The sequence below is a fragment of the Gymnoscopelus braueri genome, assembly GCF_963280865.1.
Source record: "Gymnoscopelus braueri genome assembly, chromosome: 2".
Classification (NCBI taxonomy): domain Eukaryota; kingdom Metazoa; phylum Chordata; class Actinopteri; order Myctophiformes; family Myctophidae; genus Gymnoscopelus; species Gymnoscopelus braueri.
Genome location: NC_137604.1, coordinates 63,512,719 through 63,537,931, shown reverse-complemented (window position 1 = coordinate 63,537,931; position 25,213 = coordinate 63,512,719). Strand labels below are relative to the sequence as shown.

General features: G+C 40.5%; 2 protein-coding genes across 3 annotated transcripts in view; both read left to right on the top strand.

Moving 5' to 3' along the window:
* Positions 1 to 25,213, top strand: part of trim2a (tripartite motif containing 2a) — a 91,246-nt gene that overhangs the window by 4,986 nt on the left and 61,047 nt on the right. The gene's annotated exons all lie outside the window — the stretch shown is intronic.
* LOC308103653 (zinc finger BED domain-containing protein 4-like) lies at positions 4,835 to 23,734 on the top strand. Its single transcript, XM_080453752.1, has 5 exons — positions 4,835 to 5,080; positions 6,291 to 6,774; positions 7,742 to 7,932; positions 19,328 to 19,626; positions 20,226 to 23,734. Exons 2-5 carry the CDS (start codon positions 6,406 to 6,408, stop codon positions 21,011 to 21,013), a joined length of 1,647 nt encoding a protein of 548 aa, XP_080309878.1. The 5' UTR covers positions 4,835 to 5,080; positions 6,291 to 6,405; the 3' UTR covers positions 21,014 to 23,734.

Below are 25,213 nucleotides of genomic sequence, written 5' to 3'. Positions count from 1 at the left end.
ATGCATATCAAACTGGGGGTCCTTGAAATTCAAAAGGTTGAGAATCACTGGACTCTTAGTAAAACAGCAGCAGGGATGGAGGGGTGGAGGGCGGAGGTCAGGGAGGATGGAGGGATGGAGGGATGGTCTGACTCTGGATGGAGGAGGGGATGTGAAGCGACAAGCATGGTCTGTTGTAATCTCATCATCATGTCCCCACTGGATGTTTTACATTAGTCTGTGTGTGTGTGTGTGTGTGTGTGTGTGTGTGTGTGTGTGTGTGTGTGTGTGTGTGTGTGTGTGTGTGTGTGTGTGTGTGTGTGTGTGTGTGTGTGTGTGTGTGTGTGTGTGTGTGTGTGTGTGGGGTGGGGGTGGGGTTTCATGTCACCGTCTCAGACGATAAAGGAATGTATAAAGCTGTTGACTCGTGTTTATGTTACCTTGGAAGGAGGAACAAGAATGTGTGATATACAGTATATAGGCTACTACTGTACCTTGTGTAAAAATGTATTTAAATTGTTTTATTTTTTTAATAAGAAAAGTGCATGGCTAAATTAATTATAATGACAAATTAAAGCAAATAATAGCATTTAATAAGAAATAGAGGTAAACGCAAGACAGATCATGACATAATAAATATATCATTAAACCATTTAACAGTGGACTTTCTGAAACTTTTAGAGAAGAGGGAGATTGAAAGTTAAACACAAGAAAAATAGGTTTAATTGTTTGCATACATTAGGCTACTATATTTCATATTTCTTCATTTAGATAATAAAAGTGACCATCATGAAACTAGTTTTTGTAAAGTAAAATCAATATAATCTTTAGTGGTGTATAATAATTAGTGGTGTAAAGACAGTGTTATCTGTCTGTGTAAGCCTAAGATAGTTCCAGGGGGGAAAAGAGACAGAGAGAGAAAAAAAAACACATTATAACTCATATTATATTTAATAACAGAAATGAGAATGTTCAAATTACTACTAAAGGGACTAAATCTAATTATACTGTTGCTCTCCCTGACAAAGGAGTTACAAAACACACGAAAATTAATAATAACTAATAAATTGTAATTTTTTAATGGTAATTTTCGAGCACTGGTACTGATGAAGATCCATCATCACATATCTTGTCCCACCCAGTTTACAACTCCTGATTGGACGATTCCAGCTTCACATCATGGCTTCACTGTCTCTCCTGCAAAGACACCAAGGATGCGTCAGTGGCGTCACTGTCATGCGGAAGTGCTTCGAAGGCCCGCGCGCGCACACACACATGCGCAAACTTCCGTGACGTCACTGTCCCATCCTTGGTATCTTTATTCCAGGACAAGTACAACCCAGGCTCACACACAGTGTTGCCATGTCTGCTTATTATAAGCGACTTTTGGCTTCCTTTTCTGTGAAGTTGCTTGTAAATATTGGTAGTTGCAGGTTGCGTTTTTTTTGGGCTTGTTTCTAAAGTGTAGTTGGTTATTTAAAGGTAGGGTAAGTGATATTTTTGGGTTAAAACAAAAAGTATTTTGTTAAAAGGTTAAAGCACTATATTCTGATAGTAATCATTGCTATAGAGTGTTTGTTCAGTAACAGGAGTCTCCCCGTCTCTCCAGCTCTTTAATAAACAGAAAATACATTTTCTGGTAGGTGTCAAAATCTCAGCCAATCAGGAGAAAGTACCCATTTTTAAGCTTCATTTTTATAGTGTTCCTGTTCAAATTTTGCCTGCTCATTTCTTAGTGTCATCACTTCCAATTTCACTTGTTTAATCTATATCCTGATTGAGTTCTCTATCCTGATTGGATAAAATTGGAAATGAAACTGAAACTGAAACGAAAATGCATTTTCTGTTTTATAAAGAGCTGGAGAGACATGGAGACTCCTTATATGGACAGGACACTCTATAGTAACGAGCACTATCAGAACATAGACCCATTTTGCAATTATTTGAATAATTGCAAATCACTTACCCTACCTTTAATAATAATAATGATAACACAATTTTGTTATTACTATTTACATTTGTGTTGCATTTGTGTTGTTAGAATATTTAAAACAATATTCCAAATATTCCACATTTTATTGCAAGAGTTTTTGAAGATAGCAGGTCTACAAGCTCACCTGTGAGTTTGTAGATCGTCTATTTTCAATTCAAATAGCCGATCATAAAGTGCTCATGTGGCCTAGTTGCTTCTTTTGGGTTTGTATTCATAGACCGTCACCTGATTGCTTATTTCTCTCGCAAAATCTGGCAACACTGGCTCTCACGCCAAGGGAGAGGAGAATGTTTATGTCTCATTTGTTTCCCCTAAAAAACGGTGTAAATGTCCACAAATTAAAACTCCAGAAGGCGTAAGTGCAAACATTAAAGAGAATGGAAGCTTCCACGGAACACGAACATGAAATAAAGCAGGAAGAAGACCTAGAAGAAGAAGAAGAAGCCCCCCTAAACAGAGGGTACAGCCACACATGATGGGATACCGTCCGTCTACGGACGGTAGACGGGCGGAAGTCCCATACACACCCATGTTAAGTTTAAAACCGGAAGAACGGTCGCGATAACATGGGTGTGTATGGGACTTCCGCCCGTCTACCGTCCGTAGACGGACGGTATCTCATCATGTGTGGCTGTACCCAGAGACACAGCCGGGGAGTTGTTGAACATGGCGCGTCTTCCAGCCTCAATCCTACTGCCCCGCCCCCTGACGTCATCAGTGGTGGTAAGTCATCAGTGGTTCTCAAACGTTTTCACGTCAAGGACCCATTCCCCCAAATTGACACTTATTAGCCCGCGGACCCCCCATTTGAAAAGAATCGCCTCAGGGACCCCCATAAGAGAAGTTTTTATACGGTTCTAGGCTAGCATTGATTTTCAACTATTTTAATTTCAAGGATCCACAGTTTGACATGCATTAGGGCAGTGGTTCTCAAACTTTTTCATGTCAAGGACCCCCAAATTGACACCTATTAGCCCGCGGACCCCCATTTGAAAAGATATGCCAGGGACCCCCATGAGAGAAGATTTTTACGGCTCTAGCAGTGATTCTCAACCATTTCAATTTCAAGGACCCCCAGTTTGACATGCATTTAATAGGCTACGACCCCCATTTAATGGCATTTCTATCTCTAAATCAATGTCAATTTGTACACTCTCTGAGTTACACACCCATAAGGGTCCATTTGGTTCCTAACTATCCATCATTTAGCTGGGGACCCCCTGGAACTCCCTCAAGGACCTGGGGGTCCCCGGACCCCACTTTGAGAACCAATGCATTAGGCTACGGACCCCATTTAATGGCATTTCTATCTCTGGGACCCCAATTTATATTGCAAAATCAATTTAACTCTGAGAGTGTAGAAATGGGGTTTCATTTGTACACTCTCAGAGTTACAGACCCATAAGGGTCCATTTGGTTCCTAACTATCTAACTATCAGCTCTGGGGACCCCCTGGAACTCCGTCAAGGATCCCTGGGGGTCCCCGGACCCCACTTTGAGAACCAATGAAAGTGAAAGTCTGGAATAAAACAATTTGCTTGAGTAAAAGTACAAAAGTATTGGTATCAAAATGTACTTAAAGTACCAAAGTAAAAGTACTCATTATGCAGAATGTCCCCATTTCCACAAGTTTTCAAATGTATAACATTTATAAAAAATCTTTTGAAAATAGCTGATCTACAAGCTCACAACACATCGCACTGTGAGCTTGTAAATCTGCCATTTTCACAGATTTTTACGGGCTTAAGAGGTAAATTCATAATATATTTTTGGTAAGCTTGGGTCCCAAGAGTCCCTCCCTAGAAATGTAGTGGTGCCAAAAGTACAATATGTCAATATGTTTGAAAAGTCATGCAGCTTGCAAAGAAAACAAATACTCCATGAATGTACTTAAAGGGATATTTCCCTTTTTCAAACATGTTTGAGGTCATTTGAATGTTTACGCAAGGCTTTTGTGAACACCCCAGACAGTTTTTAAGTTGCATGGGTCAGTATTCAGAGTTCCGACACGCCCCCAGACACACTCCTTCCTATACAAACCCATTAAATAACTTTAAACTCCATTTTAACCATGATGGATGCATCTAAAACACACGTCCTTGGTTCTGGTGACTGATATTATCTATCTAATATGTGAGGGGGCGGGGTTTACATTATTTTTTTTGGGAAAAAAAAGAAAAAAAATGAAAAAAGTAATTGAAAAAACACGGCCCCTCACATATTAGAAGGATAATATCAGTCACCAGAACCAAGTTTTAGTTTTTTAAATGTTATGAATACTGGAGTTTCCGGACGTAAAAACAGATGATGACTGTATAACATGGTTAACATTGAGTTACAATGGGTTTATATAGGAAGGGAGCTAATAAAATGAATATCAAATATCTAAATACTAAATCAAGCAACTTTAAAACTATCTGAGGTGTTCACAAAAGCCTGAGTAGACGATAAAATGACCCCCAAACATGTTTGAAAGTGAAATATCCCTTTTAACCCATTAAGACCGGGAAAGCATCTGTCATTTTAGATTTTAACCACTTTAACCATTATTTTATACTTTGGGCTATTCAAAAATAGCAGATCTACAAGCTCGTAGCGCAGCACGAGTGCCGCGCTACGAGCTTGTAGATCTGCTATTTTTGAAAAATCATGAACATTTGTGCAAATCTTTGAATATATATATTTTTTAAAGCAAACATTTGTAACTCCAATCTTTGCTTCTGGTTGGTCCATGGAACAACATATTTTGAGATGGGGGTCCGCGGCCAAATACATATCATTTTGGGGGTCCTTGACATGAAAAAGATTGAGAACCACTGATATAGAATCATAGGTTTTTCAGGAAACTGTTAGGATTTAGAAGACATTTTTGGAATCGGCTTCAGGTCTACTGTCACAGTACTGAGGAGAAAGGCTGGCGGTGGGAGGAAAAGGAGGTGTGACCTGTGGTCTCACTTCATGTACGACCCGGTGGAGGGGAAGACCCAGTGTGTGGTGATGCAGCTGTATGCGGGACAGACCACCCTCTGTGGGCTGAAGATGGGAGGCAAGAACACCACCAACCTGAAGAGACACCTGCGCACCTACCATCCAGACATATCTGCCACGGTGAGTTCAACAACGTTTACAAGAGAGGACTGGAGGGCAAATCTGTATTCATCTTTTGTCTTTTAAGCATTACATTTATTTATTTTATTAAGCATTCCCCCACCATCCCCTCCATCCATGTTCTGAAAAAAAATAGCAGCTCTACAAGCTCACAATGCGTCCCGACACGATGCATTGTGAGCTTGCAGATCTGCTTAAGTACAGAGCTGTAAGTACAGAGCCAACAGGTCCAGTTTAATTAGCCTAGAGCAGAGGTCTTCAACAGGGGGTCTGCAGGGGGTCCGCAAAATTGTTGTTTGATTTTTGTTTTAATTTTTTTTTTTTTTATGTCAATTTGTCTTTAAACATAACATGAATCCACCAAATTTTAGCGAACAGATACATGGAGGCAGAAGTTGTTATCCTTCATCCAGAAATGCACACCGTCAGTGACACAAGCTCTCTCTCTCTCTGCACACCTGACTGGCCGAGATGGTGGCAGAAGTCTCACACAAACAGTAACAAGGCACAGCTGCCAATCAAAGTGACTACTGGCCAATCACAGCTTCAATTGTATACACAATATATGTGGTAGCCCCCCCTACCCTACGGGGTAGGGGGTCCCTGTTCCATCTCTCCATCAGTTTGGGGGTCCCTGGCCTGAAAAGGTTGAAGACCCCTGGCCTAGAGCAGTGGTTCTCAAACCTTTTCAAGTCAAGGACCCCCAAATTAATATGTATTTGGCCGCGGACTCCCATCTGAAAATGTTTTGTGCCAGGGATCCTCAGAAGAGAAGATTTATGTAAAAAAAAAATCTAGATTATTCAAAATTTCCCAAACATTTCCCAGAATTTTTAAAAAATAGATCTACAAACTTGCTGCGTGGCACAAAGTGACGCGCTGTGAGCTTGTATATCTGCTATTTTTGAATAGCCAACATATAAATGGATAAAGTGGTTAAAATGATTGTGATGCTATATTAACTACTTTAGCTGGGGACCCCTGGAGGTCCCCGGACCCCACTTTGAGAACCACTTGCCTAGAGGGTTTAAGTTGTTGTATCTACAGTATGTGACCTGAGTGACGTACCGAAGATTTCGAGACAATGCACCTACATTGTCTTGTCAACAATGTAATGTAAACTATTAATCCACTGTCACTGTGTAGACCTGTTCTACACAGAACTCATGTTCTAAAATGTCATCCTTTTTTTTTCTCTTCAATTCACTAGATTCCAGAGACCATTACTCCTAGACAGAAGCAGGACGCTACGAACGAGAATCCACACGCTACTACCATCCCCAGCCTGCCGTCATCCTCGAGGTTTAAAATACCACCCCAACTCCATGGAACAGCAGAGCAGGGAGAACGACATCGCTCTGTGGATCGGCAGAACGGGTCTGCCCGCACGCACAGTGGAAGACCCCGATTACATAAACATGATGGAGACCGTTGACGGGAGACTCACCGTTCCCCACAAAACTAAAATAAACCAGCTGGTCGAGACGCTTTACCACGGCGAAAAACACAAGTTCAAAGAGAGGCTCGCCAGGGCACAGAAAATCACGATTTGTGTGGGTAGCTGGAGCGGCAACAAGGAGCTCTACGCGTCTTCTCTCCTGGCCGTCAGCGCTTGTTATTTCTGCACAGAGTGCCAGAGAGCTCAACACATCTTACTGAACCTTGAGCAGATGACGCACCCACACACCGCTCAGGTATAGGCCTGCAGATACCATTACTGTATGTTCTTAGTGATTAGTCTGTTGATTACGTTTTCGATTAATTGAGTAATTGAGAAGCGTTTTAAAAAAAAAGAAAGAAAGAAAAACTAATACTTTTACATACAATATCATCTAATTGAGGCGAAAAAATATCTAAACATATACTATATGGGGGCACGGTGGCGCAGTCGGTAGCGCTGTCGCCTCACAGCTAGAAGGTCCTGGGTTCGATTCCTGCCGGGGACGCTGTGGGCGTTGGAGGCGTGTCTTCTCCTCCGCGTCATCAGCGCCCATACCCTAGATGGGGTTGGCGAAAGGGCCTACTCTGTGTGGAGTTTGCATGTTCTCCCCGTGTCTCCTAGGGTAGTTAATACCCTCACAAAAACATGTAGTAATCCTGGTCACCATACTGCCCCCCCCTGGTCAGCCGGGGCGCCTGATGGAGGGGAAGGGAACTGGTTGGAATAACGTGTTCCTTCCACGCGCTACGTCAAACCAGGGAAACTCCCCCCTGTCAGGTGACAAGAAGGTCAGTTGGCTCTCATGCATTGAAGGAGGCATGAGCTCGGCCCTGGCCTCCCTAGGCTGGTGGGGGGAGTGTAGTGCCCAGGATCACTTAGCAAATTGGCACCGGGTGAAAAAAAAGGGTTACAAAATCGAGGGATAAAAATTATTTAGTAAATATATACTATACTAAATCGATTAGTCTGATTAACGTAAACCACTAGAGCCCTATTTTGTACTTCGTCACACAGTAGTGTGGCACAAAAATGGCCAGTCTACAAGCACCTCATGAGCTTGTAGATAAGCTCTTTTTGCAATTTTTTAAAGATTTTGGAAGAAACAACATAAATAAAAATTACTCTCAAATAAATTATTTTCTTTAAAAATTATATGGATTATTTTTCATAAATGATTACATCAATTGGTTTCAATTAACTGTTGCACTCCCTATGCTCAGGTAATAAAGATGTGTGTGGAGCGCTGCACGGAGGCGTGGGGCATAACGCAGGACAAGATCCTCACGGTGATCACTGACAGCGGCAGCCACATGGTGGCAGCATTTAAACACCAGGAGGAAGAGGAGGAGGAGCCGCCCAGCTCGGAGGAAGAGGACGATGACGGACAGTTTGAAGACGTGGAAGAACAAAGGTAAATGATTCTAACCCATTAAGACCTGAGGCCATATAAATCAGGGGTTCTCACACTTTCAAGATTTTTCAAAAATGTTCAAAAATAGCAGATATACAAGCTCGCAGCGTGGCACGAAGTGACGCGCTGCGAGCTTGTATATCTGCTATTTTTGAATAGCCAACGCTAAAATCTAAAATGACACAGATGCCTTCCCGGTTTTAATGGTAGTAGATCGGCTATTACAATGTTTTGATCAGGTGACCTTCATCAGTCTGTGTGAGAAGCAAACTTTTTGATACTTTTTAAGTAGTTTTTATTAGACAGAATATCACACACTTTATTGTAATTCAAAATTATTCAACACATTCAAGATGAAAAAAACTTAAAAAACAAATAGCGGATGTACAAGCTCACAGCGTGGCACGAATTGACGCGCTGTGATCTATCTGGTATTAAAATGGAACAGATTGCTGTGAAATGTTGGTGGGACCAGTGTTCCGCAAAACTGTCCTAATATAACAATACAATACAAAGCAGTAGTAGTAATAAAAAGTAAGAATACAAAAAAAGTATAAAATACGGATATTTGCTTTTTGTGTAAATTAACGCCCTACTTGATCATACTACAGCGTCACACAAAAGTCCCAAAAGTAGGAGATCTCGAGCCTGTAGATCTGCTACTTCTACTACTTTTGAATTTGAATCCTGAAAAGTAACAGTTTTGGACATTTCCACCCGACAGAGATGATATCTAATATTACATTAGAAAGAAGTCAGCCCTTCCGACGCCATTTAATTTTTTCTGTATCAACACAACAACAACATATCACATGTCACCACAACACCAGCCACAACACCAGCCACAACGTGCGCGATTCATTTACGTATTGTTTCGTCTACTTTTCAGTGCTCACTACACATTTGCCTCCTCGGAGCATAATTAATCAATCATTCGTCCAACACAAATTCCCCACATTACCGACCACACCGGAAGGGGAAACAATTTAGCACCGTTTAGCGTTAGCCAAAAATGTCTAATAGTACTTAATGGTGTCGTCACAGTCACCGCAGTAATGTCCCTATTCCCACCACACTCACGCTAATATGTCCGTCATGCACATCCCAAACAAAACATTATTACCCACGCTAGCGTCTAAACGCAGGCTCTAAGACGATGGATTCACCACTTCTCAGGGTATGCCAGGTTTCGCAAGAGAAACAAGCAACGCTCTATGAATTTTCATCCGGACGACGCATTTGCCTCCGTTCTTGCTCGCTAACCGTGTGTGTGTGTGTGTGTGTGTGTGTGTGTGTGTGTGTGTGTGTGTGTGTGTGTGTGTGTGTGTGTGTGTGTGTGTGTGTGTGTGTGCGCGCGTGCCACGCAGTCACAGCCACTTCAAAACTTCACTTTTCAAACTAATCTTCTTGACAGTTCATCAAACCTAACGTTTCTATTATTCTACTAGCTGAAGGAAATTCAGAAAAATTGTGCACTTGGTGACAAGTTTTAGATTTTTGGCATGGTGTTAGGTATGGGCATAAGGTTTTCAAATACCACCGCAAGCAAGTTGGGATCGCCCCCTAGTGGTGTGCTTGCAATGATTCCAATATTAGATTAGATAGTATATGATTGAAAATCCAAATAATTGATAGAAAATATTTTTCAATGGATTCTGTTAGTATTGGGCATGCTAAAAAGCATACTAAAAATCTAGGAAAATCTGAGTTGTGGAAAGGCATTATTTTCAACATTACGTCCGTGATGGCTGCCGGGAGCTTAAAATGTCTATAAGCTGGAAGGGAATATGTAAAAAATCATACAAATTGTGCACTTGGTGACAAGCTTTAGATTTTTGGCATGGTGTTAGGTATGGGCATAAGGTACCTAACACCATGCCAAAACTCAAAAGCTTGTCACCAAGTGCACAATTTGTATGATTTCTTTACATATTCACTCCCATTATATCACAATGTTATATGTTGTATTAGTACATAATAATATATATTTAACATATAAATTATATCTATAATATAAATGTAAATAATATTATGACATATGAATACATACATATTTATATATATATATTTGTAATATATAAATATATACACATGAGCCATAAATGAGCCAGTCCTTTCAACGGCTCTTTGAAAGGAACGGATCCCCAAGATCCGGCTCCCTTAAAAGAGCCATAAATCCAATCTCTACTGGCCACTCTGTGCTGCAGCGACAGAGAGACAGAGAGAGGGACACGCAGGGACCAACAAATCCAAAGCTCGCGCCCGAACCTCTAGTACAGTACATTTAAATGTAATGCCTAACAGTGCATATTGTGTAGAATTACAAGGCAGACAAATCAAACCAAAACATAAGCTAGCTGTACCAACACGACAGCTAACTCTCTCTGTCTCTCACACGCACGCACGCACGCACGCACGCACGCACACACACACACACACACACACACAAACAATGCTGTCAATTTCAGTCAATAACTCTTTCACAGATCCAATAGTTAACGGTTCCAGTACAACGTCCATTTTTCCATCCGCTATCTGTAGCTGATTCAAGTTTGAGAAACTCAACACAGTCTTCGTCTCCGTTGTTATCCGGCTTATCAGGTAACCAGTAGCTGGAGGAGTAGGAACATTTACTTCATTACGATACCGTTACATTGATGGCTTTTCACTCTGAATCTTCAGTTTTTAAATTGTGACCTCAAATCATATTTTAGATATTAGATAGAAATGAACTGCATGGCGTGATATAGACAAGAGGCATAATTTTGTTTGTTACTGTGTGGTAGGTTTGTATTTTATTATCACATTTTGTAGTAATACCATTTAGAAAAGGGTGGCAAAGGAGAAATATGTTTAAATGTACTCAGATGTTTGTTGAAATGTACAAGATGAAGATGAGTGTTACGTTGGTGTGGTCAGTGGTGTTCCATCCACCCATTTAAAAGTTCCTTCCTCCTCTATGTCAGTCAGACCCAGCCACACTCTCTCGTTTAAACTAATAAGAAAGTCCTGGACAAAAAAAAGCTGCTAGTTACTATTGTACTGTACAACAGTTTTGTGTCTCCACAAAGTGGAATAGATTACAGCACAGTAGGGGAGAACGGGGTAAGATGAACCACTTTTTACTTATGTTGACCTCTAGGCAAGGAAAAATTAGATGGAAGTAAAATCTAAACATCTACTTAAACTTGAAGATGTCTTCTATCAATTGAAATTATGAGTGTGCATCTATGACAAATGGTTGTAAAAATATGGGTTCTCAAAAAAAAGTGGTCATGTGGTTCAACTTGCCCCAGGTAAGGGGTAAGTTGATCCTAGTCAAGGGGTAAATTTACCCATATGATATTTTGCATTTTCAAGTTTAAACTTGAACAAATAAGTTTAAACTTGTTTAAACTTACTTGTTTAAACACATTTCCCTTTTGCAAATAGTCATATTTATTTTCTTAATGGTATTTAAACAATATAAAACCAATTAAATAATGTTTGTTATTCAGAACCTTTTAATATTTGCAATTGTTAATACAATATTGAAAACTTCTCTTGAATGAGTGTATTCATCCAAATGAAAGGTCATACAGAATAATTTGAGAAGAAAAGACATAATAAAAAATATGAATGGTGATTAATATTAGGATAATTGGTTCAATTTACCCCAAGGCATTTGGTTCATCTTGCCCCATGGCCACCATTTTTACCTAACCTGGCAAGCTGAATGCTTCAGGCTAATCTTTAGCTAAATGATTCACATGGTTTTATACATTGGAATATCACCAACATGCATGATATATAAGTTTCAACCTGGGTACATTTGCTTTAAAATAAAAATCATTATACCAGAAAAGTAAAAAATTAACTTTGACCAGCAAAAAAAAACAGGGGGTGGTTCAACTTACCCAGAGGTTCATCTTACCCTGTTCTCCCCTACCTGTTTTTCTTTGCTGTCTATGACAATCAGGTCCGATCGTCTGTCTCTACAGTATTGTCTGCTGCCCTCCCAGGTTTTCCGCTCCTTAATATTGACGTGATAACAACCGCTGCCAAACTCAAATGTCTGCCATCCACATTGTTCTAACAACAAAAGAATGAACTTAGCAACTGTTCTCCCATTTGCTCAACAATGTGATATACAGTATTTATGAACAAAAACAGTTATGTCTCACTGACTACAAAGAAGGTCGTCTCGATCTTTAGTCAGGGTGTTTTTCTCTTTCATCAGGCTGTTTTTCTCTTCCATCAGGGTGTTTTTCTCTTTTTTCTCTTCCATCAGGGTGTTTTTCTCTTTCATCAATTCAGAATCTGCAACAAGGAGAATCAACAAACGGAGCTTTACATACAACTTTGTTCTGACATTTGTTTGTGTCTGTGCATAACTGTCCATGAGAAATTTTGTCTATGAAATGGGGCTGGAGTGTTCCGAGTATGTTTTGAGGACTGCATTAGGAAAGACAAAAGTCCATGGACAGTACACTGGACTCTCCATCCGTGTGTACACGCCCTGTTTCAAACATTACTAAACACCAGAAGAAAGGGTTCAATGATGTCCAGTGATGAGCCAAACAAAAACTGTACTGAATAGTTGACCAGTCAGTTAGCCTATTACAAAGGAGAAACCCATCTTGAGAAGCGAAACCGGTTAGAATGCATTAACCCATTCAATCCGGGAAAGCACCTGTGTCATTTTAGATTTGAGCTATACTGTATATCATTGCTGTCGGGCAGAAACCTCTTATCTCCATATTTTAACCTTTTTTCGCCCTAATACTACAGCGTCACACAAACTCATCAAAAGTGATGCGTTTTGAGCTTGTATTTTTTCATTTGAATCCTGAAAAGTAACAGTTTTGGACATACAGAGACGATATATAGCAACATGAGTTTTTCAGAAAACTGTTTTTTACTGATTTAGTAGGCATTTTTACAATCGGTCTCAGGTCTAAATGGGTAAAAAACAGGAAAAAAAAATTGTTCCATCTTCAGGGCTTAATACAAAAGCAAACACAATAACACATGTAAAACATATTTTTGTGTGATTGTTTTTTTAGACATCTATCTGAGTACATCTCCGTCAACTAAAGCGCCAGAAATGGCAATACAGTGGTACAGTAGACTCCAAACAGGTGACAGGTGAAGTCATAAAAATTGCAGTGTAGCTGGTCGTAAATTGCAGATGATACACCTGCTATTGCACCTCTCCTCTCACAGGGGCACATAGTGAGACCCCAAAATATCAAACGCACATGAAAAAACACGGCGCTTCACCTCCAGAAATAGTCAATTTGCTTCACGCCAATCCACCGGCCCCAAATGGAGTTACATCATGGCAAGGTAACTACACAACCCAAACCTCTACCAAAGTGGTCTTGCCCTTTAATGCTGCACCATGTCACGTTTTTTTGAGTGATTACAATATTATGTAGTCCAATCTGCATGGTAGTATGTTAATACAATATAACTTATACAATTGGGGTGGTTGTATTTGGTCTCCCTGGTCTTCTATTGAGACATTTAGATCCTGTGTCTGGTTTGACACGACTGGGAGACAAGTGGTAATTATCTCCCCTGAGCAAGCAGGCAGGCTCTATTAGCTTGGTGGTAAAGATGTCATTGTCAGCACTTACGTAGGAGACCCAGGTTCAAATCCGGGGTAGAACAGGACATTTACAGAGGGTAGCTTTAATACTCTTTAGAGAATCCTAATCTGCGTTTCACACAGACCAGGCACAGAGCACAATGACTGTCCCCTTCTTAATGTCACCAGCCTGCACCCTCCTCCAGGCATTGTTAACCAGTGAAGTGAGCTGACCTGACTTTAAAGGGTAAGACCACTTTGGTAGAGGTTTGGGTTGTGTAGTTAGTTACCTTGCCATGATGTAACTCCAAAGGTGGGCAAGAAATCAAAAATAATTGCTCCATTGATTAGAAATTGATCATTCAAAAATATGCTCCTCATTGACTTACATTGTATGGTAAAACAGCTCTCAAAGTCACTCTTTTAGCACATAAATGAACACAAACAAAGCTGATTCAGACAATATAGAGCATCACCAAACCCAGTACTGTTTTCTTTTAAAATAAAAATGTCAACTTCCTGTTGATTTTACTATTTGAAGATCTGGATCCGGATCCGCGGATCCAGTCCAGGTTTTCTACTTATTAAAAATGGCAAAATCAACAGGAAGTTGACATTTTTATTTTAAAAAAAAACAGTACTGGGTTTGGTGATGTTCTATATTGTCTGAATCAACTTTGTTTGCGTTTGTTTACGTGCTAAAATAGTGACTTTGAGAGCTGACGTCACGTCAGGGACCAAATCAGTTTGGCCTGTTTTGAGACCAATTTACAGAAAACCCCAGATTTGCTGTGAAAGCCTGAGTGTTCAAACTGGGGTATTTTTGGGGATAGAAGAGAGGTAGGGGAGACCAAAAACACACAAAAAAGAAGAAAAAGTTAAAATTCATGGTGTAGTCCCTTTAACCATACTAACGCCAGTGTCGCTATTTTGAGCAGATTTTCAAAGATTAATAACAAATCACATTTCAAAAACATTAAAAAACATAGCAGATCTACAAGCTCACAACACAACACATTATGACCTTGTAGATGAGCTATTTTCACTATTTGTCGTATGACAAACATAGTTGTTCATCCATGTGATCACCGATGTGCGATTGCATCGCCCATCCTAATTTAGAGTAGCCTACGTCATTGTTTCTGAGGAATCTTTATACAGGGCGCTGTTCCTGGTTGTTCAAACAACCATTATTAACCATTATTGTTTGATGTGCATAAAACCTTTCTCCCCACATATTCAGAATTTATAATACCATTATTACTCATATTAAATTATAGGCTCATTCTTTGTTAGGTTTTATTGTTAAAGGCATACTAGGTAACGTTTTCAACAAAACTAAAGTTAAATTGTATATCTTTTGTGAGTGGCAAAAGTTTCACAACACCCACTCCATGAATTTCACCCCCGGAATCCTTTTATTTATATATTTTCTATTGAACGTGGACGGGGGGGACTTTCCCGGGAAAATGACGTTCCTGGCCAACGTCATGACGTCGTGGCCGACGTCCTGGCCGACGTCATGACGTCGGCCAGGAACTAGCGCAACGGTTTCCTGTTTGGCCAGGAACTACCGCGCTAATAACAAAAAGGAACCTCACGCTGATTTTAAGAGAATGTAGGATTGGAAGATCGAAAAAGAACAGAAAAAGAAAGCACAGCTCATGGTAACTAATGCTCCACTGGCTAAGAGAAACGATCCGTAGATAGTATAAAACAATTAAAAGATCGCTTTTTGAAACGCTTCCGGCTTCCGGTGAAAACGAATGGAATTCTGGGTAATCGAGGACTACGGAAATTGTATGCAGTGACGGTAGTGACCAGCAGAGGTTGCTAAAAATCGTTATTTGTGATTCTGCATTGTACAACTTTAAATTTACTTATTCTATGCTTTTATAATTCTAATAAGCAGCATATAAAAGTCGATATAAAAAAATCAATCTTTTCACTGGTGGTTTTCACTGCACCTGAAAAGGTTACCCACCTCAGCCTTACGCCACCTAGATGTTTTTGGGGCAAAATTATAATATACCCACTTCTCCACTCCAGTCCAGACACGCTATTATTGTGTCTGTGCAACTGCACTTGTGCAACATTCATAGAGCCCTAATGTGTAAGCTCACAACGCATGTCACTTGCAATTCGTTGTGAACTTGTAGATCTGCTATTTCCACTATAAAAAAAAAAGAAGTATATATTGAAATGTTTGACAATAATGATAATGCCCAAATATAGGCACACCAGGGTTAATGTGTTAAATCATAGCAGCATTTATTTGTACCTCCATGTGGCTCTGGTGCTGTGTTCTTCTGCACGGCATGCTGCTGTCTCCCAGGGTCAGGTTCATCCGCAGAGACATAGATGTCCACTATCCTCTCCACCCTCTTTCCTCTGTCCTCCTTCTCTCTTCGGCCATATCTCACCTTCGGCGTCAGGTCTGGCTCGGCGTACACATTCAGCTCCGGCTCGGCGTACACATGCTCAGACATTCTTAGTTGATCTTCAAACTGCGCTCGTTGTCAAAATGTTCTGGATAACAGAAGTCAACAAAAGAGGAAGAAGGAAGATTGTAATAGAATAATAATATTCCATTCAGGTGAAGTTTTCGATCATTTATTAGGAAGATTCAGGCAGAGAGCAACAGCATACAGATCATTCAGAGCCAGGCCTCCTGGCCTGACCAACAGCCCATTCGGGGCACAAGCCTCTCAAACCTCCTCTACCACAGTTCTTTATACTCCACATTGTACCAAAGAGGCTTTTCTAAATGGTCTTATAAGGTATGGACTAAATATAAGAGAGACACAACCATAGCTACACAAATACACATAGCTGAGACAGTGACAGTAGCATGAAGGATTCAGATCAGCTGTTCCATTTACAGCTGTAGGTGAGTTACATTTAGCACATTCATGTGTAGAGTGGTTGACTAAAGACCCCTGCTGTGAGTTTAAACCTTCTTAGTTCAGATAAAGTTAGATAGTACAGAAATGATAGAAGAACAGGTTGGCATTCTAATTTATCCATTACATTCCAGAGTTTTTTCTTTTTGTACATGAATAATCATATTCATGTACATACGACAGGTGATTTATAGAATGCCAAATCAATAGACATTTTCCTACCTACATGTTGATATAGCTATATATTTACTCAACCATTTTTGTAGAGCTCTCTCTCTCTCTCATTTTCTAGAATTTAGTATATGTGAAATCTTTTATCTGGTTGGACATTAAATCTCTGTTTTTCAAGGCAAAGGGCCCTTAGCACGCTGGCTAATTGGGGCGATACGCGTGTCTAAACACTTCTCTCCCTTCTAAACGTTAAAAGGCCAGAGACTATGCAGTCAAAACAAATATTTCCACATTTATGGCCAATGCCCAGTTGACTAATTTTTTCTTTTAGATATCAGCTTTTATCTCAAATTCCTATATTAATGTATTCAGATAAATATCAAACATATCACATGAAACATATTACAGACTAATAGACCTGGTTGTTTTAGGTTTGAAAGCCTCTCACTCATAATGTCAAATCTATCTCTGTTTGTATGTTAAATCTCTGTTTCTCAAGACTGAGGGCTCCATACAGATTCATTTACCAATTCGGACCGCCTTTCACGGATTGATTTTGACAGTTTCCTTATTCCTAATTTGGCTTCCACCAACTTTGCACCGGAGTACAGGTATTTTCCGACTTTCACGGACGGCTCGTCTTACACGACCTAATTTCCTTTTAAGGACTTTGCACCGGAGTACAGGTATTTTCCGACTTTCACGGAGGGCTCGCTTTTCACGACCTAATTTATCTCACCCCAGACGTTGATATGCCAGAGATTAGGCAGTATGAACAAATATTTTCAGTTAGATATTGAATATAGTTTTCCAGTCTTCCTGGCTCTTTCCTCCATCTTCACTTGGCGTACGGGTCCATTTGGTTATGTCTCTGACAGCGATCTCCACTCTGCTAGTGGTTCCAGTAGTGCCTCTCACGTGCAGCATGTCTCTCTGTGGCAGTGATCTCCATTGGGCTGGTGGGTCCCAGTTCAGTGGCTCTCAAATGCTCTCTGTGGCTCTCTGTGCCTTGTCCTCCTGCTGTGGCAAAGTCTCTTGTTGTTTGTATGGTGTCGATTTCGTCACCTCTGCTGCTGCATGGTGACATTGTTGGTGCTGCTCTCATGGCTGGTGACCATGCATGCTCTGTGGAAAACGCATGCTCTGCTCCTTCCCTCTGTGGCTTGAAGCTTGTGGTTTCCTTGTTGTCATCACAGACAGAATAGATCGGTCTGCAAGGTTCCAATCGTGTAGACCTTGTTGAAGATCATCAGAAGTTGATTCTGCATAGCTTGCTTCTGTGGCGGTCTCCTCTTTGTCCTCCATCGTCTGGATGTGGTCCGGATCTGCTTTGAGAACATCTTCTCCCCAAAAAGTCCTTCACCCTTAAGTTCTTTTGATCAAGTATCCATAATCATAATTAGTTATGAAATATGAAATATTGATCCTGCCGACAACGCCAAATGTAATAGAATAATAATATTCCATTCAGGTGAAGTTTTCGATCATTTATTAGGAAGATTCAGGCAGAGAGCAACAGCATACAGATCATTCAGAGCCAGGCCTCCTGGCCTGACCAACAGCCCATTCGGGGCACAAGCCTCTCAAACCTCCTCTACCACAGTTCTTTATACTCCACATTGTACCAAAGAGGCTTTTCTAAATGGTCTTATAAGGTATGGACTAAATATAAGAGAGACACAACCATAGCTACACAAATACACATAGCTGAGACAGTGACAGTAGCATGAAGGATTCAGATCAGCTGTTCCATTTACAGCTGTAGGTGAGTTACATTTAGCACATTCATGTGTAGAGTGGTTGACTAAAGACCCCTGCTGTGAGTTTAAACCTTCTTAGTTCAGATAAAGTTAGATAGTACAGAAATGATAGAAGAACAGGTTGGCATTCTAATTTATCCATTACAAGATAGACGCTGTGAGGGAATAGTGAAGAAATGTCCTGCAATTTCCTCTCATTTGGTAATGGCAGCCTTTTCTTAACAGCTTTAACCACTTGAGCCCCAGCATCCTTATTCTGGGGGGAACGTTGGCCGAAAATAGCTGATCTACAAGCTCACAACGCGTCACAATGCGACGCGTTGTGAGCTTGTAGATAAGCTATTTTCAGCAAAGAGATTTGGTGTACAGGGAAAAGACAGTTGCAACTCAGGTCCGTTTCACTAAGTATAGAGGATTAAAGTTAAGGAGGTAGACATAATGGAGAAAATGTCACATTGTAATTTATTATAACTGTGCTGTGGTGTGCATTTCTTCAGCAGTGATAATGGTTAAATCACAGCTATCAATAGGACAGACTCTAAATGATGGCTTTATTCACTGTCTTGCAGGTTTCAGCGCATTAGGCTTAATTAGAAAGATGGTAGAGGTATTTCAATGAATGAAAGCTACCAATAGCATAGAGATTTGGCAGGCAGGTGGATGTCTCCTCCATTCAAACAATGACTCGTTTTTAAAAGTCAGTGTCTGTGCTGTCTTATGCTTTTAACAATGATTATATTTAATGCCACAATCTAAATCATATCCATACGTTAACTGCTCCTAACAGCGTTTTTGTGTGCAGGGGTGTGGGGTTTCAGATCCATGCAAGAGAGACGGAAACCTGGTTTGTAATTGTTGCTCATGTTCACAAGACAATTAAACTTACGAGTTTCAACTCTAGGCAACAAAGGCCCCTTCCGCAGCCTTCTCTCAGTCTTGTATAGAATCCCATTAACCAAATGATTTTGTCTTTTGTATGCCATATGCAGGTATGGAGCCATGATGGAGAGGATGCCCTGCGTTGTCCACACTCTTCAGCTCGTGGTTAACAACGTGCAGAAGGAAGCCTGTGTCCAGCGGCTCCTGGACAAGACCAGGACGCTCGTGAAGCGTTTCCGCACGTCCTCACCGGCCACGGAGCGCCTGCTGAAGCTCTGCGGTCTGACTGTGATCAAAGACTGCGTCAGCAGATGGTCCAGCACCTACCTCATGATTACACGTCTCCTTCAGGTTAAGGACGCCATCGTCCTGGTTTCTGGAGACATGGGGTGGGACTGCCTCCTGCCAGGTGAATAGTCGCAATTATTTGAGATAATGGCAATTCGTTTTGCATAATGATGCTGTCGGCAGAAACCTCTTATCTCCATATTCGAACTTTTTTTTTTTCGTAAATGAATGCCCAACTTGATCATACTACAGCTTCACACAAAAGCATCAAAAGTAGCAGATTTTGAGCTTGTAGATCTGGTACTTTTGGTATTTTTTTTATTTGAATCCTGAAACGGTTTTGGACATATGAGGTTTCCACCCGACAGAGACGATAAGTGCCAGTATCATTTCCATTCATGTGAATGAATTTGTCTGTTGAAAAATGTTCAGACATCTTCATACATAAATAAAAGAGCTTGTAGATCAGCTATTTCTACTGTTTATTTTCTTATTTGAAAATATGATTATTAATTTGTCCATAGCACATTATTTATTTAGATTTTTAATATCGGTATCAGTCATTGCCAGTCATTTCTGTGTATATTTAGGTTATTTGACATGGTTTACAAAGCCTAAAAGGCTCAATGCAAAAAATACAATCAGATCATTAATCGCAATTATTGTATGACATTAATGAATCATCGAGTAAAAATGTCATGATGGTTACAACCCCTACAGGTGAATGGAACAAGTTATCCGTCCTCCGAGATCTCCTGCTGCCCTTTGCGGAACACACAAAGATCCTCCAGAGTGACACCATGTCGCTGTCCCTGGTCGTACCCGCCCTGCTCGACCTCATCGCACACCTCTCCAACTTCGTCTTCCTCTCGGCCTTCAGAGACCTCGGCACCCTGGCGCAGAAGATGAAGACGGACCTGGAGCAGCGCTCCGGCTGTTTCCTGGTCGCCGGCGATCCCGTGTTCTCCCCGCTGGCGCCCGCCGCTTGCCTCCTGGACCCCACCGTCTCGGACATCCTTGTCGACGGCTCCGACGAGCCGATCCAGGAGCTTCTGGACAAAGCGGAAGAGTACGTCACAGAGACGTTGGTGTCGGGAACGCAGGAACACGCAGACGAGACTGAGAAAGACGTTAAGGACGAGGCGAAGGAAGACGCGGAACCGTCCGCTTCCAAGCGACCCAGATTCAGGTTCCTGTCTGCGGCGAGGCAGTTCAAGCCTCGCTCCTTCAAGGCCTGCGTCAAGCAGGAGCTGAGGAGGTACAAAGAAGCGCTCTCCCACGGCGTACACCAAGACACTGGTGTTGAGTTTTGGCTGGCACAGAGCTCAGCCGCCTACCCGACCTTAAAACCTCTTGCTCTGGACCTTCTGGCCATGCCAGCGTCACAGGCCTTTACTGAGAGAGTGTTCAGTATCACTGGTGATCTTACCAGGGTCAGACGTAACAGAGCCAGGGTGATCTTGGAACGAAGTGCTTTTCTTAAACTGAATCAAGAAACGTTAAGCTAAAAGACAGGAAAAAAACTGACCTGAGAACACAGTTAGTGTTTCTTTTGAAGATACTCAGCTTTTACTGTTTAACACTTGCGTGACTAAGCCATCAATGTGACCGATTTTGAGAATTTAAAGTGGATTATCTTCTCTCATGAAGCTCTGAGAAAGTTCCCCTTTCATGACTTTTCCTAAATATTTGTTTCAAATCATCTCCGTTTTTTTTTCTTTCTTAAACGTATTATAAATATGAAATATATACCATATATACCATCCCAGCCGTTATATTTCGGCTAAATTGACCGTTCTCCCCCTCTCTCCCCCAGACAAGAGCAGTTGACACCTCCAGAGCCCCCGCAGAGCGGCCCGTAGACGAGCTGCTGCGCAGCGAGTCTATGCGAGTCTATGTTGCCATGTCTGCTTATTATAAGCGACTTTGGGCTTGTTTTTCACGTCTTTCTATTATTATTATTATTATTATTATTATTATTATTATTATTATATAATTACATTATAATGGTAATAATAATATAGCTACCCACGTGTTTTGTGCACAGTTTGCACACTGGGTTGTTTACAAGTTACTATAGTTCGGTTGCAGCTACTAGATTTATAGCAGCATTACATGACGGTCATATTATGACAGTCATGACGAAACTTCAACCTGTTTTTTGCACTTTCTCCATTTCCATGTACATCTACATAAAAGTTCGGATTTCAAATATAAAGTTCTTATTCCTTGGCCACGGATGTTACAATTTACTTCGGGTGGGTATAAGTACCCGTAACTTCTGTATTGTTCAATAAAAAGCATTTTAATCCGATTGGCGGTCATTTGCTCATAGAGTTATAGTGTATCAGAGTGCAATTACACCTCCCAACCGATAGGGTCACGTAGTTGAAAGCATGGAGAAAATACGGAGAAAATGGCCACCGATCGGATTAAAATGTTTTTTATTGGACAATACGGAAATTATGGGTACTTATGGGTTACCCGAACAGAATTGTAACATCCCTGGCCATGAGGTAAGCACTTTATATTTGAAATCTGAACGTTTGTGTAGATGTACGGGCTGTAAATGGAGAAAGTGCAAACACCAGGTGTAAGTTTATCGCTACATGCTAAGAAGCTAACGTAAGTTCGTCAGCATTAGTTTGGGCACTTTGGGGTCGGATTAGTGTTTTTGTTGGAACATTAAGCCGACAGGCAACACCACGTTTAATGTTACGTTGTAAACAACCACCACCAAACCCTTTGTTAACTTATAACTCGATTTCTTTGTGGTGAACGCTTGTGTCTCTTCAAGTTGTTGTGTTTTTCCCACATTGCTTGCCTTCGGATAAAATCAAGCATTGTGTTTTGTTCTCCACATCGATGTAGCGAAAATGTGTCCATATATCACCTCTTCTCTTTCTCCCGAGCCCCGTGCAAAGCATTTTACCGTTTTATTTTGTAAAGTTTCGCTCTGAAATCTGAATCCTCCTGCCATTCATTTGACGGTGGTGTGACTCTGTGTGTGTGTATGTGCGTGCGCGGCTGCAACTTTAAAAGGGGGTGTGTGTGAGTGAGGAACAGCATGCTCTGCGCTGCGCATCAAAGGAGACAGGGAGTGACAAAATCATATAATAAATATATGATATAATATTTCGTCTCGTCTTTGTTCGTGAACTAAAATGACCATAGATTTTAGTCCAGTCTTTATTTAGTGAACTACATTTTCGTCTCGTCTTTATTAGTCAACGAAATTGCATAATGATTTAGTCCCAGTTATTGTTTATTCATGTGGGTGGTGGTCTCGTCTCGTCTTCGTCCTTTGAAAAATGTGCGTTGACGAACATATTTCGTTTCGTTTTCGTTAACGAAATCAACACTGCATGAGATCCCCACATACACAAATCACAAATCATGATGACATATAGGAGACAGATAGAAATACACACTAGCCTACTGCTTCATGTCTCACTGTTTTCTCAGGGCACAACGCATGCAGTAACACTTTCATAGACCTGCCTGCTTATTTCTCTCTCAAAATTTGGCAACCCATTTTCAACTCTCAGCTATTTAGAAGACAATGGAACCCCCCACTGTTTGGGGGAGAAAGTGTGAACTAGTCTGGAGCACAGAGGGGAGACAGTGGCCAATAGGATAGCCTGATTTGTGGATCAAAATGATCGTTTTTCAGGCAGTGTGGAGGATAATGAAACCTCAGTCATGCGAGTGTTAAAAGACAAACGAGCACATTTGTGTCTATTTTCTTTTCTTTGAATTTGTCAAGTTTGCACAAGTCATTAATGTAGTGCATTGTTATTATTTTTCACTGCTGTAAGGAATGTTATTCTGTTCTAGTGCTTTATTCAAAGTATTTCTTGTCCACAGCACTACTGTCCTGTCTCTCAAACACAGTGAGCAGATCAGAAATATGGAAATTATGTATCACTCTAGCACATTAGAGTGATTTTGAAGGGTGAAATAAGGTATCACTCTAGCACATTAGAGTGATTTTAGTTTGGTGAAATAAGGCACCTGTGAATGCAGAATGTGTATGCAAAACCAGTTACCAAGAAATCATTAAACAATTGTGTTATTTATCTGATGGACTGGACTGTTTTTGTTCCATAGTCATGAATGGCATGGCTGTATCAACATTGGTCTTTATTGTTAGATCTTGTGTACAGGTACATAAGAGATGTGTATGCAAAACCAGTTACCAAGAAATCATTAAACAATTGTGTTATTTATCTGATGGACTGGACTGTTTTTGTTCCATAGTCATGAATGGCATGGCTGTATCAACATTGGTCTTTATTGTTAGATCTTGTGTACAGGTACATAAGAGTACGACATTTCAGCAGCATAAGTAATAATCGTTATTAGAGAAAAAACTAAAAAGACGGTGTGGTAAACTGAGCCCATTTTGGAAGACGGAAGAAGACATGTTTCTCTGGGTGGTAATAAATCACAATCCTTTAAGGTCCGAGGCAGTCATTTTCAACAATGTTTTATTGTCAAAAAGGCAACAAATACAGGGTTCAATGTTGTATTTCGCATCTTTGTTCATGGGACCTGCTTTGTCCTGTTGAACGTGACAACTGTGTATAGCCGAAAAACACAGAGAGTCCTGTTTTTCCCAATAGCACCATGTTATAAGCAACCAGATATTCCTCCTTCTGACCACTCACAACACAGATTTTATAGAACAATAGACCTTCTTGGGCAGGCCTTCTCAATCGGCACAAGGAATTAGCATCTCACTTGGTTTAAACATGTGACAATTTACTTTAACCTTTATCTATAAAACTGTACCTTTACACAAGCTCATATTATGCAATCTTTGTTTAACACCTTATTACCTTCAAAATAAGACCACACATATTTGTATTCAACTTTGTATGAATGATTTAGACAGAAAGAGATGATTTAAAAGGGGACTTGGCGTTTTCCTTAGATTCAAGAAGAAATGTCTACATGCAACTAACTGGCTTCTCCCCAACCACATTTGTTCACACTTGTGTACTTACTATAGAATAAGCTTTTACTGTGAGCTAGTTATAATTTACAATAAGTCAGTTTAAGTCTATTTCTTTACTGGCTGGCTGTAGAGAGAGAGAGAGAGAGAGATGGCAACATGTGTGAATAGATCGCATAATTACAATGCCTTTTTGGGAACAAAGAACTCGGCTGGGTGTGGTCTTTTAGGCTAGCACCTAAGACAATAGACAGGATAGCTAGACTGTTTACCTTAGTTAGATCACTAAAGCTGTTCTCCCCCACTCACAACCCTCTGGTCTCCTTGTTTTGGTCTCACTCTGACAGGGAACTTCTTGACAATTTGTGTTCATAATGTATTAATAGCATATTAACTTCATATTCATCAGTCTTGAATACTAATACACGACATATTCCCCTCATGGAGATATATTAATACATCTCCACAAAAGGATATTCAAGACTGATGTCACTTGTGTAGGTATCAACTAGAATCTGTTTTAACCAAAAGACAACTTATTCTATTAAAATGGTCAATCCGTAACCCCTCAAGACTGTTGAATTATAAAAGTGACTCATCAACAAACATTGTACATCAAACACACAGAACTAATATCGCTGTACTCTCAGCTGAACTTCTTTTCACAAAACCTAAGAAAAAGTCAAGTTAATACAAACATCATTATTACAAGTTGGCAGTTACATTGACAACGCGCAAATACAGAGACACA

What these genes read in the sequence shown, in the direction of transcription:
- LOC308103653 (XM_080453752.1), top strand. Translation starts at nt 6,406, where the DNA reads ATGGAACAGCAGAGCAGGGAGAACGACATCGCTCTGTGGATCGGCAGA. An exon ending in GAAGACGTGGAAGAACAAAG is followed by an intron (nt 7,933 to 19,327) that starts GTAAATGATTCT and finishes TGCCATATGCAG; the next exon opens with GTATGGAGCCATGATGGAGA. An exon ending in GTGGGACTGCCTCCTGCCAG is followed by an intron (nt 19,627 to 20,225) that starts GTGAATAGTCGC and finishes CAACCCCTACAG; the next exon opens with GTGAATGGAACAAGTTATCC.